At 41.5% G+C, this 21,050-nt stretch overlaps 1 protein-coding gene across 1 annotated transcript in view; it reads right to left on the bottom strand.

Moving 5' to 3' along the window:
- Nucleotides 1–21,050, bottom strand: part of SLF1 (SMC5/6 complex localization factor 1) — a 178,205-nt gene that overhangs the window by 69,301 nt on the left and 87,854 nt on the right. Inside the window, exon 11 of the mRNA XM_077289233.1 lies at nucleotides 19,622–19,784. Within this exon, the coding sequence (XP_077145348.1) occupies nucleotides 19,622–19,784 (163 nt within the window). The remainder of the gene's footprint in view (nucleotides 1–19,621; nucleotides 19,785–21,050) is intronic.

Raw genomic sequence — 21,050 nt, 5'->3', positions numbered from 1 at the left:
ATTTGGAATGATACTCAAAATCAAAGTGGAAAATCAAATTACAGGCTGATTCAACTTCACTGGAAATGCCTCAAGACAAGGAAATGCTGTTCAGTTGTGTGTGTGTGTTGCCTCCATGTGCCTGTATGATCTCCCTACAACGCCTGGACATGCTCCTGATGAGGCGGCGGATGGTCTCCTGAGGGATCTCCTAACAGACCTGGACTAAAGCATCCACCAACTCCTGGACAGTCTGTGGTGCAACGTGACGTTGGTGGATGGTGCGAGACATGATGTCCCAGATGTGTTCTATCGGATTCAGGTCTGGGGAACGGGCGGGCGAGTCGATAGCTTCAATGCCTTCATCTTGCATGAACTGCTGACACACTTCAGCCTCATGAGGTCTGGCATTGTCCTGCATTAGGAGGAACCCAGGGCCAACCGCAAGGTCTCATAAGGGGACTGAGGATCTCATCTCGGTACCTAATGGCAGTCAGGCTACGTCTGGCGAGCAAATGGAGCGCTGTGCGGCCCTCCAAAGAAATGTCACCCCACACCATTACTGACCCACTGCCAAACCGGTCATGCTGAAGGATGTTGCAAGCAGCAGATCGCTCTCCATGGCGTCTCCAGACTCTGTCATGTCTGTCACATGTGCTCAGTGTGAACCTGCTTTCATCTGTGAAGACCACATGGCACCAGTGGCGAATTTGCCAATCGTGGTGTTCTGTGGCAAATGCCAATCATCCTGCACGGTGTTGGCCTTTGAGCACAACCCCCATCTGTGGACGTCGGGCACTCAGACCATCCTCATGGAGTCGGCTTCTAACCGTTTGTGCAGACACATGCACATTTGTGGCCTGCTGGAGGTTCTGGCAGAGCTCTGGCAGTTCTCCTCCTGTTCCTCCTTGCACAAAGGCTGAGGTAGCGGTCCTGCTGCTGGGTTGTTGCCCTCCTACGGCCCCCTCCACGTCTCCGGGTGTACTGGCCTGTCTCCTGGTAGCGCCTCCAGCCTCTGGATACTACGCTAACAGACACAGCAAATCTTCTTGCCACAGCTCACATGCACTACCTGAACCACTTGTGTGGGTTGTAGAGTCCGTCTCATACTCCCACAAGTGTGAAAGCACAACCAACATTCAAAAGTGACCAAAACATAAGCCAGAAAGCATTGCTACTGAGATGTGGTCTGTGGTCCCCACCTACAGAACCACTCCTTTATTGAGCATGTCTTGATAATTACCAATAATTTCCATCTGTTGTCTATTCCATTTGCACAACAGCATGTGAAATTGATTGTCAAACAGTGTTGCTTCCTAAGTAGTTAGTTTGATTTCACAGAAGTCTGATTTATTTGGAGTTATATTCTGTTGTTTAACCACTCCCTTTATTTTTGAGCAGTATATATATATATATATATATATATATATATATATATATATATATATATATATATATATATATATATATACAGTACAGACCAAAAGTTTGGATACAGCTTCTCATTTAAAGATTTTTCTGTATTTTCATGACTATGAAAATTGTGCATTCACACTGAAGGCATCAAAACTATGAATTAACACATGTTGAATTATATACTTAACAAAAAAGTGTGAAACAACTGAAATTATGTCTTATATCCTAGGTTCCTCAAAGTAGCCACCTTTTGCTTTGATGACTGCTTTGCACACTCTTGGCATTCTCTAGATGAGCTTCAAGAGGTAGTCACCGGGAATGGTTTTCACTTCACAGGTGTGCCCTGTCAGGTTTAATAAGTGGGATTTCTTGCCTTAAAAATGGGGTTGGGACCATCAGTTCTGTTGTGCAGAAGTCTGGTGGATACACAGCTGATAGTCCTACTGAATAGACTGTTAGAATTTGTATTATGGCAAGAAAAAAGCAACTAAGTAAAGAAAAACGAGTGGCCATCATTACTTTAAGAAATGAAGGTCAGTCAGTCCAAAAAATTGGGCAAACTTTGAAAGTGTCCCCAAGTGCAGTGGCAAAAACCATCAAGCGCTACAAAGAAACTGGCTCACATGAGGACCGCCCCAGGAAAGGAAGACCAAGAGTCACCTCTGCTTCTGAGGATAAGTTTATCCGAGTCACTAGACTCAGAAATCACAGGTTAACAGCAGCTCAGATTAGACCAGGTCAATGCCACATAGAGTTCTAGCAGCAGACACATCTCTACAACAACCGTTAAGAGGAGACTTGGTGCAGCAGGCCTTCATGGTAAAATATCTGCTAGGAAACCACTGCTAAGGACACAGGCAACAAGCAGAAGAGACTTGTCTGGGCTAAAGAACACAAGGAATGGACATTAGACCAGTGGAAATCTGTGCTTTGGTCTGATGGGTCCAAATTTGAGATCTTTGGTTCCAACCACCGTGTGTTTGTGTGACGCAGAAAAGGTAAACGGATGGACTCTACATGCCTGGTTCCCACCGTGAAGCATGGAGGAGGAGGCGTGATGGTGTGGGGGTGCTTTGCTGGTGACACTGTTGGGGATTTATTAAAAACTGAAGGCATACTGAGCCAGCATGGCTACCACAGCATCTTGCAGCGGCATGCTATTCCATCCGGTTTGCGTTTAGTTGGACCATCATTTATTTTTCAACCGGACAATGACCCCAAACACTCCTCCAGGCTGTGTAAGGGCTATTTGACCAAGAAGGAGAGTGATGGGGTGCTACGTCAGATGACCTGTCCTCCACAGTCACGAGACCTGAACCCAATCAAGATGGTTTGGGGTGGGTGGACTGCAAAATGAAGGCAAAAGGGCCAACAAGTGCTAAGCATCTCTGGGAACTCCTTCAAGATTGTTGCAAGACCATTCCCGGTGACTACCTCTTGACTACCTCTTCAAGAGAATGCCAAGAGTGTGCAAAGCAGTCATCAAAGCAAAAGGTGGCTACTTTGAAGAACCTAGAATATAAGACATAATTTCAGTTGTTTCACAATTTTTTTGTTAAGTATTTAAGTATATAATTCCACATGTGGTAATTCATAGTTTTGATGCCTTCAGTGTGAATGTACAACTTTCATAGTCATGAAAATACAGAAAAATCTTTAAATGAGGTGTATCCAAACTTTTGGTCTATACTGTGTGTGTATATATATATATATATATATATATATATATATATATATATATATATATATATATATATATATATATATATATATGGGTTTGGACAAAATAATGGTAACACCTAACGTTTTGGCATCATAATCTTAGAACATGTTATAAACATGCAGACCGTGACACATGGTAATGTTTTGTAGTTGATTATTTGTGTTATGTGATATGTGTATGTAAATTAACTGTTTGTTTTGCATAATTGTAAGAACATTGATGAGAACCTGATACCAATGGCAGACCTCTCGGATTTTCAAAGAGGCCAAATTGTTGGTGCTCTTATGGCAGACGCTAGTGTAACAGAAAGTGCCCGAATGCTTGGTGTGTCAAGAGGTACTGTCTCCAAAGTAATGACTGCGTTTGAAAGAGAAGGAAAAACGTCCGCAGTAAAGCACAGGTCCGGCCGAAAGTCAAAGTTGACTGAGAGAGACCGTCGGACTCTAAAGCGAATTGTGAGAGAGGATCGCAAGACCACGGCTCCGAAAATCACTGCTGAGCTCAATGAACACCTACAGAACCCAGTTTCCATGAAAACTGTTCGTCGGGAGCTGCACAAATCTGGATTACACGTTAGAGCTGCAATTAGAAAACCGCTGCTCTCAATGACAAATGTTTCCAAGCGTTTAGATTGGTGTAGAAACCTCCAGAATTGGCCCTCGAGCAGTGGAAACATATGATATTCTCAGAAAAATCATCGTTTACCCTATTTCCGACCTCCGGCCGAGTGTACATTTGGAGACAGCGGAAAGAAGCATTCCATCCAGACTGCCTTCTCCCACCCGTAAAACATGGCGTAGATTCTGTGATGATCTGGGGTGCTATTTCATGGAGATCCGCCGGGCCAATGATATCCCTTCATGGAAGAATTAACAGCCGAGATTATTTAGGCATTTTGGGCGACCAAGTGCATCCAATGGTTCAAGCACTGTTCCCGGAGGGGAACGCCATCTTTCAGGATGACAATGCACCAATTCATACAGCTAGAATCGTTAAAGCATCAGTTAGCATTCAAGTTAGACGTCGATTTCCGCCACCATCGTCGCTCAAAGAACTGGAGGGTGTTTTATCTGCAGAATGGGCTAAAATTCCTTTGGAAACAACTCACACCTTGTATGAATCCATACCTCGGAGAATTGAGGCTGTAATCGCCGCAAAAGGTGGACCTACACCATATTAAACTAACTTTTGTTGATCTTTCCAGGTGTTTCCATTATTTTGTCCAACCCCTATATAATATATATATATATATATATATATATATACAAACAGTATATATATATATATATATATATATATATATATATATATATATATATATATATATATATATATTATACCCCCATTGAGAGGTCCCGTTCTTGGACATTAAGTTGAAGGTACAAGATGATGGATATATATATATATATATATACATACATGTGTGTTTATATATATATAAATATTTACATATTTATATATATATATACATACATGTGTGTTTATATATATATAAATATTTACATATTTATATATATATATATATATATATATATATATATATATATACACACAGATCTTTTTCGTAAAGAGACATCGGTAAACGCACCATTACATGCCTCTTCCGCCCATTCAGGAAAAAACATTCAAGCAGCTCCCACTGGGCAATTCCTCCGGTTAAGGATATGTACCTCAGAAAAGATGTTTGGAGAATCAAGCTGTGGACCTTGGGTAGAAATTTTTAGCTAGAGGATATAGCAAAAGATTCATTAAAAATGGTTACTTATGGGCAAGGAACATTCGAGGAGTGATATGTTCACCTCAACTAGAGTTAAAAAATCTGGTGATTTTGCAATCCGCTATATTTCCACTTACAATCATCAATGGGAAACAAGGGGAAAAATTCTCCATAGGCACTGGGCGATTTTAAAAACGGAACCCACCCTGTTGAGACACCTCTCCGGTATACCCTTAGTGACTGCTAGGAGAAGTAAAAACCTCAGAAATATCCCGGTGAGAAGCCACTATGTGGCAAAATCCTGGGATTTCTTTGATGCAGGGAGACAGAAGTGGGGATGTTTTCCTTGTGGAGACTGTCTGGCTTGAAGAAATCTGACACGTGCCACGTCTTTCACCTCTGCGGATGTTCAGAAAGAATACAAGTGACCTGATACATGTGGGGCTCACCTCATAAAGAGGTTCGGGTATGCACCCGTATGTGCAAGACATTATGGCTGCTCGGGAGGTGGGGAACATGGCTATGATAAAAACAATCACAAGATGTTTTAGGAATTACCACAACTGTAACTCAAATTATCTAAAAATCAGAGGTATAGAGAAAATATGAAGTGACATTAGGGGTGGAGACATGACTCGTACATTAGCACAACTAGAGTGCTGATGGATCACAATTTTTTGTACCATGATACCAGCCAGTCTTAATGAACAACTAAGATTTGTTTCATTTTTATGAATATTATATCCCTGATTTGCATTTTAATCTGTGTGCTTTTTATTTCATCATGTTTTACTTTTTAACATTCTTAATGAATTTTGAATGTCTACTATCTGAAGTTACCTTCATCACATCAAAGGTCTATCTATGGATCTGATCACCATATTATGTGGGAATCTCGCTATACGGGTTGAATGGCAAGAAGTGGTGAAATGTATGTACCATCTTTAATAGGATATTTGTTTTTACATGTGTTTGGCACGTTTATATTGTTGTACATAATTTATTCACTATTCATTAAGTTGCTCACTATTTTTCATCTTACCTATATTTCACTGATCACAATGCACTTATTTTGTTATCACATACTTATCTAACGTAATATAGATATATATCTTCATTTATTGCTATTTAATATTTGGGGTATATCATCTCTGTATGACACTTAACACATCTATTCTGATTCCCACTCTCCGATATTCTCATGTGAGATGCACGGCTTAATATTTTACTACGTGTACATTAACACTATACTTGCACTTCATATATGCTCATATATAAGATGGACACACAGTGAGTTACAGCACTCTGGGGAAGCCCAAGGAAAACGCACGTTGGGGCTACTGGTACAGTTGATCCGCACAGGCGAATGATAGGCAAGGTGATCCAATGTATATATCTAGATTAGTGATGATCTTTTTACTTGTAACATATACAGTGGGGGAAATAAGAATTTGATCCCTTGCTGATTTTGTAAGTCTGTCCACTGACAAAGACATGAACAGTCTATAATTTTAAGGGTAAGTTAATTTTAACATTGAGAGATACGATACGATACATTTTATTGATCCCGAGGGAAATTATGGTATTACAGCAGCGTTACAAAACAGGATTTCAAACATTACAAACAGCATTATAGAAAGTAATTACTAGATACAGACCTTGCACATGACTAACCACATTACGTAACAAACAAATTTGGGTGAATGTAGGTACTTAAATCTCTGATCATTGCCATTAGTGCACCAGCCATAGGTCATTGTCGTCTTTCACCCTTAGGAAATTGTTATATATCCCCATAGCAGTAGGCACAAACGATTTCCTGAATTTCTCCTTCTTGCACCTAAGTAGGATTAGACGACTGCTGAATGTGTTCTTTTGCTTCAAGAACAGCTCGTATAGTGGGTGTGTATTATTGTTCATTATAGCCCTGCACTTCATCTGAATCCTATCTTCCACTACCTCCTCAAAAGAGTCAAGATGGAGGCCAACAGCCGCACTTGCCTTCTTGATAAGTTGAGCTTATTAGCATCAGCCACTCGCACACTACTGCCCCAGCATATAATAGCAAAAAAGATGGCGCTTGCCACAACGGACTGGTAAAACATTTAGAGCATTTTACTGCACACACTGAACGACCTGAGCTTCCGTAAAAAGTACAGTCTGCTCATTCCCTTATTGTAAACCTTCTCTGTATGAAACCTCCAATCAAGTTTGCAGTCAAGGTGAATCCCCAAATATTTGTAGCTCTCAACCATCTCCACCTCCTGGCCAGCAATAGTAATCGGTAAGTAATCATCCTTTTTCCTTCTATAACTCACCACCATCTCCTTGGTTTTCTTCACATTTAGTTCTAGACAGTTAAGGTACCTTCACACGAAGCGACGCTGCAGCGATACAGACAACGATGCCGATAGCTGCAGCGTCGCTGTTTGGTCACTGGAGAGCTGTCACACAGACCGCTCTCCAGCGACCAACGATGCCGAGGTCCCCGGGTAACCAGGGTAAACATCGGGTTGCTAAGCGCAGGGCCGCGCTTAGTAACCCGATGTTTACCCTGGTTACCAGCGTAAAAGTAAAAAAAACAAACAGTACATACTCACCTGCGCGTCCCCCAGCGTCTGCTTCCTGACACTGACTGAGCTCCGGCCCTAACAGCACAGCGGTGACGTCACCGCTGTGCTTTCACTTTCACTTTAGGGCCGGCGCTCAGTAAGTGTCAGGAAGCAGACGCTGGGGGACGCGCAGGTGAGTATGTACTGTTTGTTTTTTTTACTTTTACCCTGGTTACCAGTGTAAAACATCGCTGGTATCGTTGCTTTTGCTGTCAAACACAACGATACACGGCGATCGGACGACCAAATAAAGTTCTGGACTTTATTCAGCGACCAGCGACATCACAGCAGGATCCTGATCGCTGCTGCGTGTCAAACGAAACGATATCGCTAGCGAGGACGCTGCAACGTCACGGATCGCTAGCGATATCGTTACAAAGTCGTTTCGTGTGAAGGTACCTTTAGTCTGGCACCAATCCACAAAGTCAGAAACCACTCTTCTATATTCCTCCTCCCCCTGGCCCTCCCAATATGACCCCTACCATCACTGCGTTATCTGAGAATTTTTGGAGGTGAAAGAGATCTGATTTCATCTTTTTCGGATACAGCGTGTACCTTGAACCACAGGTACCAGTTCTTTATTAACAGAAGTTCCGCCCTTCTTATTGTACTTCCATAAGTCTTTTCCCTCACTAAGTCTTATCCGCTCTCTATGTAAGCCCTTTCACATTTATATGCAAATAGTAAAGCGTGATTCGCATATAAGATATACCTGCTCTAGTGTTTCCTAATCACCGTATGCCATTTGGTCAAGATGTGTGTGTAGTAATTACCCCCTTCTTTTACTCTAGTTGAGTCAACATATACCCTATTGAAATTTCCCCTCTCAGCAGACAACGTCAGACAGCTCTTTATACACTAAGCAGGTAATTATTTGTAAGATTGTTCGTGTATATTGGTATCCCATTAGTGCATATTACCCTTCAAGCGCGGGTGTTACAATGTATATCTTCTTGTAGTTTTATCATCTCCCTATGTGGTTTTGGGATAACACCTGCAGCTGATTTTATGCACCTACATTAAGCGCCGCTACAAAATATATATTTTCCATTCCGAGATCTGATTTATACTGAAAGCCAGCTGTATACAATGTGAAGGGGAAGTTCGACAACACTGTACCCTGAGGGGCTCCAACACTGCTCCATACACTGCCAGATACCACCTCCCTCATCCTTACAAACTGCGGCCTGTCCGTTAGGTAGTCGTTTATCCAGTTCACCATCCCTTCATCTACCGCCATATCAGTCAACTTATTTCGTAGTAAGGGCGGCTGTAAGGTATTGAAAGCACTTGAGAAGTCAAAGAACATGGTGCACACTGCAGGTCCATCATTGACCAAGAATGAATGTACTGTATGTAGCAGAGACACTACCGCATCATCCACCCCCAATCTCTGCTGGTACGCAAACTATAGGAGGTCAGTGTAGGCCCTCACCCTCTGGCACAAGTAGACAAGTACTATTCTCTCCAAGGACTTCATAGCATGCGATGTTAAGGCCACTGGACGATAGCTGTGTAAGGAAGTCAGAAAAGTGATCTTGGGAACCGGAACCAGGCAGGTGGTCTTCCACAGTATTCATACTCTCTGAAATTGTAGGCTCCTGTTAAACAGGAGCTGGAAGACAGTACACAGTTGGTTTGCGCACGTTCTGAGGACACATAAACTGAGGAAATCGGGCCTAGCTGCTTTGCCAATGACTTGGTTTACTAAACTGTTTCCTCACATCGCTTGGGGAGACAGTGAAAGCAGACAGATTATCCTCCAATGTCAATGCTGACGATCGTTCACCTGCTCCATCCCCCATTCCTGATGACGCTGCGCATTTTTTGATGAATCTATTGAAAAATGCCTTCATTTCATTAGCCATGAGCAGATCCACTTCCCCACGCTCCGGCCTTGTCTTAAACCCAGTTAACTGCTTCATGCCTGACCACTCCTCAATGGAATTGTTGTGTGACAATTTATTTTCGGATTTAATTCGGAACGCCTCACAGGCATTCTTACTTTTTCCCTTTAAGCCAATTTGTATCTGTTCAGTTTCTTTGAAACCTTCATTTTAAATGCTTGGTTTTTGTTGTTTAGTAAGTATTTCAGTTCTTTTGTAATCCAAGGCTTGTTAGATAGAATATCAAAAATAAAATCCAGAAAATCACATTGTATAAATTATATAAATTTATTTGCAATTTGCAGTGAGAAATAAGTATTTGATCCCTATGGCAAACAAGACTTAATACTTGGTGGCAAAACCCATGGTGGTAAGCACAGCAGTTGGACATTTTTTGTAGTTGATGATGAGGTTTGCGCACATGTCAGGAGGAATTTTGGGTCACTCCTCTTTGCAGATCATCTCTAAATTATTAAGCTTTTGAGGCTGCTGCTTGGCAACTCGGAGCTCCAACTCCCTCCATACGTTTTCTATGGGATTAAGGTCTGGAGACTGGCTAGGCCACTCCATGACCTTAATGTGCTTCTTTTTGAGCCACTCCTTTGTTGCCTTAGGTTTATGTTTTGGGTCATTGTCTTGCTGGAAGACCCAGCCACGACCCATTTTTAATGTCCTGGCGGAAGGAAGGAGGTTGTCACTCAGGATTATATGGTACATGGCTCCATCCATTCTCCCATTGATGCGGTGAAGTAGTCCTCTTCCTTTAGCAGAGAAACACCCCAAAACATGTTTCCACCTCCATGCTTAACAGTGGGGACGGTGTTCTTTGGGTCATAGGCAGCATTTCTCTTTCTTCAAACACAGCAAGTTGAGTTAATGCCAAAGACCTCAATTTTTGTCTCATCTGACCACAGCACCTTCTCCCAATCACTCATAGAATCATCCAGGTGTTCACTGGCAAACTTCAGATGGGCCTGCACATGTGCCTTCTTGAGCAGGGGGACCTTGCAGGCACTACAGGTTTTTAAACCTTTATGAAGTAATGTGTTAGCAATGGTTTTTTTGGTGACTGTGGTCCCAGCTGCCTTGAGATCATTAACAAGTTGCCTCTGTGTAGTTTTAGGCTGATCTGTCACCTTCCTCATGAGGAAGGATACCCCACGAGGTGAGATTTTGCTTGGTGTCCCAGATCGATGTTGATTGACAGTCATTTTGTATTTCTTCTATTTTCTTACTATTGCACCAACAGTTGTCTCCTTCTCACCAAGCGTCTTAATTATGGTTTTTTAGCCCATTCCAGCTTTGTGCAGGTCTATGATCTTGTCCCTGACATCTTTAGGAAGCTCTTTGGTCTTGCCCATGTTGTAGAGGTTGAAGTCTGATTAATTGAGTCTGTGGACAGGAGTCTTTTATAAAGGTGACTATGTAGGACAGCTGTCTTTAATGCAGGCAACAAGTTGATTAGGAGCGTCTGACTGGCCCTTAGGAGCCAGAACTCTTAATGGTTGGTAGGGGGTCAAATACTTCTCACTGCAAAATGCAAATAAATTTAATTTATACACTATGATTATCTGGATTATTTTTATATTCTATCTCTCAATGTTAAAATTAACCTACCCTTAAAATGATAGACTATTTATGTCTTTTTCAGTGGGCAAACTTACAAAATCAACAAGGGATCAAATACTTATTTCCCCCACTGTACATCTTAGACTTATGACCCTATATATGGGTAATCTTTTTTTGCTTAATCATGCCGGTTATAGAGGGTAATACTAGTATACAATAATTTAACTAAATTTATGTATATACACAATATAGCCATATATGCACCAGCACTCTACAAACTGATCCTTTAATAGTTTTGAGAATATATGGACTATTATCACTTCTTGATTTGCTCACTTTCTCAATCCCAATCTCCCATGAATGCATACAGTGATATTATTACTTTGGGTGATTTTTTCTATGTATATTGCGGATCTACACTAATTCTGCCTGTTACTTTATTGTGGATCTACAGCCGCAAACACCTGCGTCTTTGCAATTGACCTCTTTATAATAAAAACAATCTCTTTATTTAAATAGAGCCAACATATTACGCAGCGGTTTACAGTTTTTGCACACATTATTTAATATGTTATATAACTTAGCCTGTCTTTTTATAACTATCAATGAACGTTTTTAGGAAATTTTGGAAACATTAGTGGACTTGAACTCCTAGCAATTATTATGGGACCACCATAACAAAGGCTACCATCAGTAACACACTACACCACCAGGGACTCAGATCCTGCAGTGCCAGACATGTCCCCCTGCTTAAGCCAGTACATGTCCGGGCCCGTCTGAAGTTTGCTAGAGAGCATTTGGATTATCCAGAAGAGTATTGGGAGAATGTCATATGGTCTGATGAAACCAAACTCGTCATGTTTGGAGGACACAGAATGCTGAGTTGCATCCAAAACACACCACACCTACTGAGAAGCATGGGGGTGGCAACATCATGCTTTGGGGCTGTTTCTCTGCAAAGGGACCAGGACGACTGATCAGTGTACATGAAAAGAATGAATGGGGCCATGTATCGTGAGATTTTGAGTGCAAACCTCCTTCCATCAGCAAGGTCATTGAAGATGAACCGTGGATGGGTCTTTCACCATGATAATGATCCCAAGCACATAGCCAGGACAAGGTAGGAGTGGCTTCGAAGCATATGAAGGTCCTAGAGTGGCCTAGCCAGTCTCCAGATCTCAACCCCAGAGAAAACCTTTGGAGGGAGTTGAAAGTCCGTGTTGCCCAGCGACAGGCCCAAAATATCACTGCTCTAGAGGAGATCTGCATGGAGGAATGAGCCAACATACCAACAGTGTGTGCCAACCTTGTGAAGACTTACACAAAACGTTTGACCACTGTCATTGCCAACAAAGGATATATAACAAAATATTGAGATGAACTTTTGTTAACCCCTTAATCCCATATGACGTACTATCCCGTCGAGGTGGGGTGGGCCTTAATTCCCACCGACGGGATAGTACGTCATAGCGATTGGCCGCGCTCTCGGGGGGAGCGCGGCCGATCGCGGCCGATCGCGGCTGGGTGTCAGCTGACTATCGCAGCTGACATCCGGCATTATGTGCCAGGAGTGGTCACGGACCGCCCCCGGCACATTAACCCCCGACACACTGCGATCAAACATGATCGCAGTGTACGGCGGGACAGGGAAGCATCGCGCAGGGAGGGGGCTCCCTGCGGGCTTCCCTGAGACGATCGGTACAAGGCGATGTGCTCACCTTGTACCGAGCGTCTCCTCCCTGCAAGCCCCGGATCCAAAATGGCCGCGGGCTGCATCCGGGTCCTGCAGGGAGGTGACGTCACAGTGCCTGCTCAGAGCAGGCACCGGGAAGTCTCCCTTCTGTGCACTTCAGATCGCCGATCTGACACAGTGCACAGCAAAGTGTCAGATCGGCGATCTGTCACTTTACTGTGATACCCCCTCCTGGGGCAAAGTAAAAATGTAAAAAAAAAAAAAAATTACATGTGTAAAAAAAAAAAAAAAATTCCTAAATAAATAATAATAATAAAAATATATATTGTTCCAATAAATATTTTCCTTTAGCTAAATAAAAAAAACCAAAACAATAAAAGTACACATATTTAGCATTGCCGCTTCCGTAACGACCCGACCTATAAAACTAGTTAACCACTTCAGTGAACACCGTAAAAAAAAAACCGAGGCAAAAAACAATGCTTTATTATCATACCGCCGAACAAAAAGTGGAATAGCACGCGATCAAACAGACAGAAATAAATAACCATGGTACCGCTGAAAACGTAATCTTGTCCCGCAAAAAACGAGCCGCCATACAGCATCATCAGCGAAAAAATAAAAAAGTTATAGTCCTCAGAATAAAGCGATGCAAAAATAATTATTTTTTCTATAAAAGAGTTTTTATCGTATAAAAGCGCCAAAACATAAAAAAAAGATATACAGTTATATGAAAAAGTTTGGGCACCCCTATTAATCTTAAGCTTAATGTTTTATAAAAATTGTTTTTTTTGCAACAGCTATTTCAGTTTCATATATCTAATAACTGTTGGACACAGCAATGTTTCTGCGTTGAAATGAGGTTTATTGTACTAACAGAAAATGTACAATCTGCATTCAAACAAAATTTGACAGGTGCATAAGTATGGGCACCCTTATCATTTTCTTGTTTTAAATACTCCTACCTACTTTTTACTGACTTACTAAAGCACTTTTTTTGGTTTTGTATCCTCATTGAGCTTTTAACTTCACAGCCAGGTGTATGCAATCATGAGAAAAGCTACTTAAAGTGGCCACTTGCAAGTTGTTTTCCTGTTTGAATCTCCTCTGAAGAGTGGCATCATGGGCTCCTCAAAACAACTGTCAAGTGATCTGAAAACAAAGATTATTCAACATAGTTGTTCAGGGGAAGGATACAAAAAGCTGTCTCAGAGATTTAAACTGCCAATTTCCACTGTGAGGAACATAGTAAGGAAATGGAAGAACACAGGTACAGTTCTTGTTAAGGCCAGAAGTGGCAGGCCAAGAAAAACATCAGAAAGGCAAAGAAGAATGGTGAGATCAGTCAAGGACAATCCTCAGACCACCTCCAGAGAGCTGCAGCATCAACTTGCTGCAGATGGTTTCACTGTGCCTCGGTCAACTATACAACGCACTTTGAACAAGGATAAGCTGTATGGGAGAGTGATGCGAAAGAAGCCGTTTCTGCAAGCACGCCACAAACAGAGTCGGCTGAGGTATGCAAAAGCACATTTGGAGAAGCCAATTTCTTTTTGGAAGAAGGTCCTGTGGACTGATGAAACCAAGATTGAGTTGTTTGGTCATACAAAAAGGCGTTATGCATGGTGGCAAAAAAACACAGTGCGTTGAATAGTTGACTGATGCACAGTGACACCATCTGCAGCAAGTTGATGCTGCAGCTCTCTGGAGATGGTCTGAGGATTGTCCTTGACTGATCTCACCATTCTTCTTCTCTGCCTTTCTGATGTTTTTCTTGGCCTGCCACTTCTGGCCTTAACAAGAACTGTACCTGTGTTCTTCCATTTCCTTACTATGTTCCTCACAGTGGAAATTGACAGGTTAAATCTCTGAGACAGCTTTTTGTATCCTTCCCCTGAACAACGATGTTGAATAATCTTTGTTTTCAGATCACTTGACAGTTGTTTTGAGGAGCCCATGATGCCACTCTTCAGAGGAGATTCAAACAGGAGAACAACTTGCAAGTGGCCACTTTAAGTAGCTTTTCTCATGATTGCATACACCTGGCTATGAAGTTCAAAGCTCAATGAGGTTACAAAACCAAAAAAAAGTGCTTTAGTAAGTCAGTAAAAAGTAGGTAGGAGTATTTAAAACAAGAAAATGATAAGGGTGCCCATACTTATGCACCTGTCAAATTTTGTTTGAATGCAGATTGCACATTTTCTGTTAGTACAATAAACCTCATTTCAAGGCAGAAACATTACTGTGTCCAACAGTTATTAGATATATGAAACTGAAATAGCTGCTGCAAAAAACAATTTTTATAAAACATTAAGCTTAAGATTAATAGGGGTGCCCAAACTTTTTCATATAACTGTAAATGAGGTATCGCTGTAATCGTACTGACCCGAAGAATAAAACGGCTTTATCCATTTTACCAAATGCGGAACAGTATAAACGCCCCCCCCAAAAGAAATTAATGAATAGCTGGTTTTTGGCCATTCTGCCTCACAAAAATCGGAATAAAAAGCGATCAAAAAAGTCACGTGCCCGAAAATGTTACCACTAAAAATCTGTGGACCAAAATATGGAAAAATTATAGCACTCAAAATGTGGTATCGCAAAAAACATTTGTTGCAATAAAAAGCGTCTTTTAGTGTGTGACGGCTGCCAATCAAAAATCCGCTAGAAAACACGCTATAAATAGTAACTCAAACCCCCCCTTCATCACCCCCTTAGTTACGAAAAATTAAAAAATTAAAAAAATGTATTTATTTCCATTTTCCCATTAGGGTTAGGGCTAGGGTTGGGGCTAGGGTTAGGGTTGGGGCTAAAGTTAGGGTTGGGGCTAAAGTTAGGGTTTAGATTACATTTACGGTTGGGAATAGGGTTGGGATTAGGGTTAGGGGTGTGTCAGGGTTAGGGGTGTGGTTAGGGTTACAGTTGAGATTAGGGTTAGGGGTGTGTTTGGATTAGAGTTTCAGTTATAATTGGGGGGTTTCCACTGTTTAGGCACATTAGGGGCTCTCCAAATACGACATTGCGTCCGATCTCAATTCCAGCCAATTCTGCGTTGAAAAAGTAAAACAGTGCTCCTTCCCTTCCGAGCTCTCCCGTGCGCACAAACAGGGGTTTACCCCAACACATGGGGTATCAGCGTACTCAGGACACATTGGACAACAACTTTTGGGGTCCAATTTCTCCTGTTACCCTTGGGAAAATACAAAACTGGTGGCTAAAAAATAATTTTTGTGGAAAAAAAAGGATTTTTATTTTCATGGCTCTGCGTTATAAACTGTAGTGAAACACTTGGGGGCTCAAAGCTCTCACAACACATCTAGATAAGTTCCTTAGGGGGTCTACTTTCCAAAATGGTGTCACTTGTGGGGGGTTTCAATGTTTAAGCACATCAGGGGCTCTCCAAACGCAACATGGCGTCCTATCTGAATTCCAGTCAATTTTGCATTGAAAAGTCAAATGGCGCTCCTTCGCTTCCGAGCTCTGCCATGCACCCAAACAGTGGTTTACCCCCACATATGGGGTATCGGCGTACTCAGGACAAATTGTACAACAACTTTTGTGGTCCATTTTCTCCTGTTACCCTTGGTAAAATAAAACAAATTGGAGCTGAAGTAAATTTTTTGTGTAAAAAAGTTAAATGTTCATTTTTATTTAAACATTCCAAAAATTCCTGTGAAACACCTGAAGGGTTAATAAACTTCTTGAATATGGCTTTGAGCACCTTGAGGGGTGCAGTTTTTAGAATGGTGTCGCACTTGGGTATTTTCCATCATGTAGACCCCTCAAAATTACTTCAAATGAGATGTGGTCCCTAAAAAAAAATGGTGTTGTAAAAATGAGAAATTGCTGGTCAACTTTTAACCCTTATAACTCCCTAGCAAAAAAAAATTTTGGTTCCAAAATTGTGCTGATGTAAAGTAGACATGTGGGAAATGTTACTTATTAAGTATTTTGTGTGACATATCTCTGTGATTTAATTGTATAAAAATTCAAAGTTGGAAAATTGCGAAATTTTCTAAATTTTCGCCAAATTTCCGTTTTTTTCATAAATAAACGCAGGTAATATCAAAGAAATTTTACCACTACCATGAAGTACAATATGTCACGAGAAAACAATGTCAGAATCACCGGGATCCGTTGAAGCGTTCCAGAGTTCCTACCTCATAAAGGGACAGTGGTCAGAATTGTAAAAATTGGCCCGGTCATTAACGTGCAAACCATCCTCGGGGCTTAAGGGGTTAATGACCAAATACTTATTTTCCACCATAATTTGCAAAATAAATCTTGCCAAATCAGACAAGGTGATTTTCTGGATTTGTTTTCTCATTTTGACTCTATAGTTGTGGTCTACCTATGATGTCAATTACAGGCCTCTCTCATCTTTTTAAGTGGGAGAACTTGCACAATTGGTGGCTGACTAAATACTTTTTTCCCCACTGTATTAAATAATGTTAACAGTTCGGATGACATTGATTCTATTTATTGTACAGGTGACTGGAGGATAAAGTTTTAGTACAAAAGACATAACAAATAAAAATTTTATATTTGATACTGCAGACATCATTCCTCTGCGCAGTCTCATGTGTTTTCTTGTCTGGTTATCAGAGCATTTATTGCCATTAGTCAAGGACCTATAATAATTTTAAATGATGTAACAGATTTTTATCTGGTCAGGACCATCTCTCTATTACTGTCAGTATCAACAATGATCATGTATAGTCAGATTGCTAATAACTTTCATTAAGCCCAAATCGAGCGTTACTTGTGAATGTGCCATTAACACTCATCTAATACATATGGCAGTTTTTTGTTTGTTTGTTTGTTTTACTATAAACCCAATTTAGAAAACTTTATGAGGGCCGTTCAAGTAAAATTTTATACCTTGAACCCTTTCCAACTGCTATACCGGCTTGCTAAAGTACCGTATATACTCGAGTATAAGCCGAGATTTTCAGCCCAAATTTTTGGGCTGAAAGTGCCCCTCTCGGCTTATACTCGAGTCACGGTCGGCGGGTGAGGGGGAGAGGGCGCTGAGGTATACTTACCTGCCGGGTGCCGCAGCTCTTCCCCTGTTCAGCGGTCATGTGGGACCGCTCATTAGAGAAATGAATATGGACTCCACTCCACTCCCATTCATTTCTCTAATCAGCAATAACGGTGACCGCTGACAGAGGAAGAGGCTGCGGCACCGAAGACCAGCTGTCCGGGGGAAGGAGCGGGACGCCGGGAGCAGGTAAGTATGTCATATTTACCTGTCCGCGTTCCACACGCCGGGCGCCGCTCTGTCTTCCCAGCGTCTCTCTCTCCGCACTGACTGTACAGGTCAGAGGGCGCGATGACGCATATAGTGTGCGCGCCGCCCTCTGCCCGATCAGTCAGTGCAGAGAGACGCCGGGACGGGACGCTGAGGAGCTGCAAGCAAGAGAGGTGAGTATGTGTTTTATTATTTTTATTGCAGCAGCACAGCTTTCTATGGCACATCCTATGGGGCAATAATGAACGGCGCAGAGCACTATATGGCACAGCTATGGAGCAATTATGAACGGTGCAGAGCACTATATGGTACAGCTATGGGGGCAATAATGAACGGTGCAGAGCACTATATGGCACAGCTATGGGGAAATAATGAACGGCGCAGAGCACTATATGGCACAGCTATGGGGCAATAATCAACGGCGCAGAGCACTATATGGCACAGCTATGGGGAAATAATGAACGGCGCAGAGCACTATATGGCACAGCTATGGGGCAATTATGAACGGTGCAGAGCACTATATGGCACAGCTATGGGGCAATAATGAACGGTGCAGAGCACTATATGGCACAGCTATGGGGCCATAATGAACGGTATGGAGCATCTATTTTTATTTTTGAAATTCACCGGTAGCTGCTGCATTTTCCACCCTAGGCTTATACTCGAGGCAATAAGTTTTCCCAGTTTTTTGTGGCAAAATTAGGGGGGTCGGCTTATACTCGGGTCGGCTTATACTCGAGTATATACAGTATTCACCCCATTGGCATTTTTCGTGTTTTGCTGCATCACAATCTGGAATTTCACTGTTTTTTTGGAGGCTTTGCATCAGGTTCATGTAAAGAACATGCCTACAACTGTGAACATTAGTTTTTCTTTTTATTGTGAAGCAAACGGCAAAAAGGACAAAATAACTGAAAACTTTAGTGTGCATAACTATTCACCCCCAAAAAAAGTCAGTACTTTGTAGAGCCTTCCTTTTGCGGCAATTACAGCTCCAAGTCGGTTTGGATAAGTCTCTATGAGCTTTCCACATCTTGCCATGGGGATTTTTGCCCATTACTCAAGGCAAAACTGCTCCAGCTCCTTCAAGGTAGATGGTTTCCTCTGGTCAACAGCAATCTTCAAGTCTGACCACAGATTCTCAATTGGATTAAGGTCTGGGCTTAGACTAGGCCACTTCAAAACATTTACACGTTTCCATTTACACCTCTCGACTGTTGCTTTAGCAGTATGCTTTGGGTCATTGTTTTGTAGGAGGGTGAAACTCTGTCCCAATCTCAAATCACTTTCAAACAAGTTTTGCTCAAGGATATCCATGTATTTTGCACCATCCATCTTTCCCTCGACTCAGCCCATTTTACCTGTCCTTGCTCCCGAAAAATATCATCACAGCATGATGCTGCCACCAACATGTTTCACTGTGGGGATAGTTTTCTTGTGGTGATGAGTTTTGTTGGTTTGGCACCAGACATAGCGATTACCGTGGTGGCTAATAAGTTCAATTTTGGTCTCATCTGACCAAAGCACCTTCCTCCATGCATTTGGGGAGTCTTACACAGGTCTTTTGGCAAACTCAAAACAAGCCTTACAATTTTGTGTGTAAGTAAAGGCTTTTTCCTGTTCACTTTTCCATGAAGGACAATGTCTACTGTAAGCCAATGCCATCAATAATCTATCTGGAGTTGGAAGGATCAATATAGAGAGCATGGAGTAATGCTAACCTCTGACAGTTCCGCATGATCTGTATATATGGCTATCGTCATAACACTCACCTTATCTACATGGTGCATCATCTTATGACACATCATTAAAAGATCGGTCAAGGCACTGATATTCTTGGTTAAGAAGACCATTGTTCTGGTTTCGGGCCAAAATATTCCAACAATAAAGGATGGAAACAATGTTTTGCGAGAAAAGTCTGTCTGTTCACACAGTCTACAATAGAGGAAAGGTGGGAACTGTATTAGTTAGGTCTGGCTGCTACTTTAAAAAAATATGCAGTTTATCTCGATATGAAATGTACTGATATTGAAATGCACTGATATATATGAATACACAAATACGTACACATACACACATTAATAATATGTATACACACTCGCACACACATATATATTTTGCATCGCCATATTCTGACACCTGTAACTTAATTGATGATAAAAATATTTATTTTTATTTACAGATTGGGAAATGAAAGGCTATTTTAAACCTTTTTTAGCCCCCATAGACTTGAACTATCAATCACAGGTACAATACACTGAAATACTCCTGTATTACAGTGTAATGTTGCCTAAAAAAATGAGGTGGGGGAGCACAATGGGAGTGACAAAGGGGAGGCCCTGACCTCCTCAAAATCACCTAAATGCACTAGTTGCTATTGACCTCCAAATCTATGATGTTCAGCTGCAGAGATTGGAGCTAGCGCTGATCACTAATGTTATAGGTATTTGTAATGGCCAGCATCCAACATGTACGGAGCTGGTTCAGCTGCTGAGCCGCCTTCACACATCAGCATAAAACATGTGACGTACATGTACACATGTCAAAAAGGGGTTAATCAATATTTCACCTCACTAGCATCGGTGAGGATTGAATTTGGAAAATATTAAACCGTTCATGACCAGAGGTATTTTAGTTTTTGCGTTTTCGTTTTTTGCTCCCCTTCTTCCCAGAGACATAACTTTTTTATTTTTGGGTCAAAATGTGAAACCTTGTTTTTTGCGGGACGAGTTGTACTTTTGAACGACACCATTGGTTTCAACATATCGTGTACTGGAAAACAGGGAAAAAATTCCAAGTGCGGTGAAATTGCAAAAAAGTGTTTTTTTTTTGTTTTTTTTTACAATGTTCACTAAATGCTAAAACTGACCTGCCATTAAGATTCTCCAGGTCATTAAGAGTTCATAGACAGCAAAAATGTCTAGGTTCTTTTTTATTTGTGGTGGAAAAAAAATCCAAACTTTAGTAAAAAAAAAAAAAAAAGGCGCCATTTTCCGAGACCGGTAGCATCTCCATTTTTCGTGATCTGGGGTTCGGTGAAGGCTTATCTTTTGTGCGCCGAGCTGATGTTTTTATTGATACTATTTTGGTGTAGATTTCATCTTTTGATCGCCCGTTATTGAATTTTATTGCAATGTAGCGGCAACCAAAAAACCGTAATGCTGTGTGCACACGTTCAGAATTTTGTCACGTTTTGTTCGC

This window comes from Ranitomeya variabilis, chromosome 1 (genome assembly GCF_051348905.1).
Source record: "Ranitomeya variabilis isolate aRanVar5 chromosome 1, aRanVar5.hap1, whole genome shotgun sequence".
NCBI classification, from domain to species: Eukaryota; Metazoa; Chordata; class Amphibia; order Anura; family Dendrobatidae; genus Ranitomeya; species Ranitomeya variabilis.
This window is presented reverse-complemented; position numbering and strand designations above follow the sequence as displayed.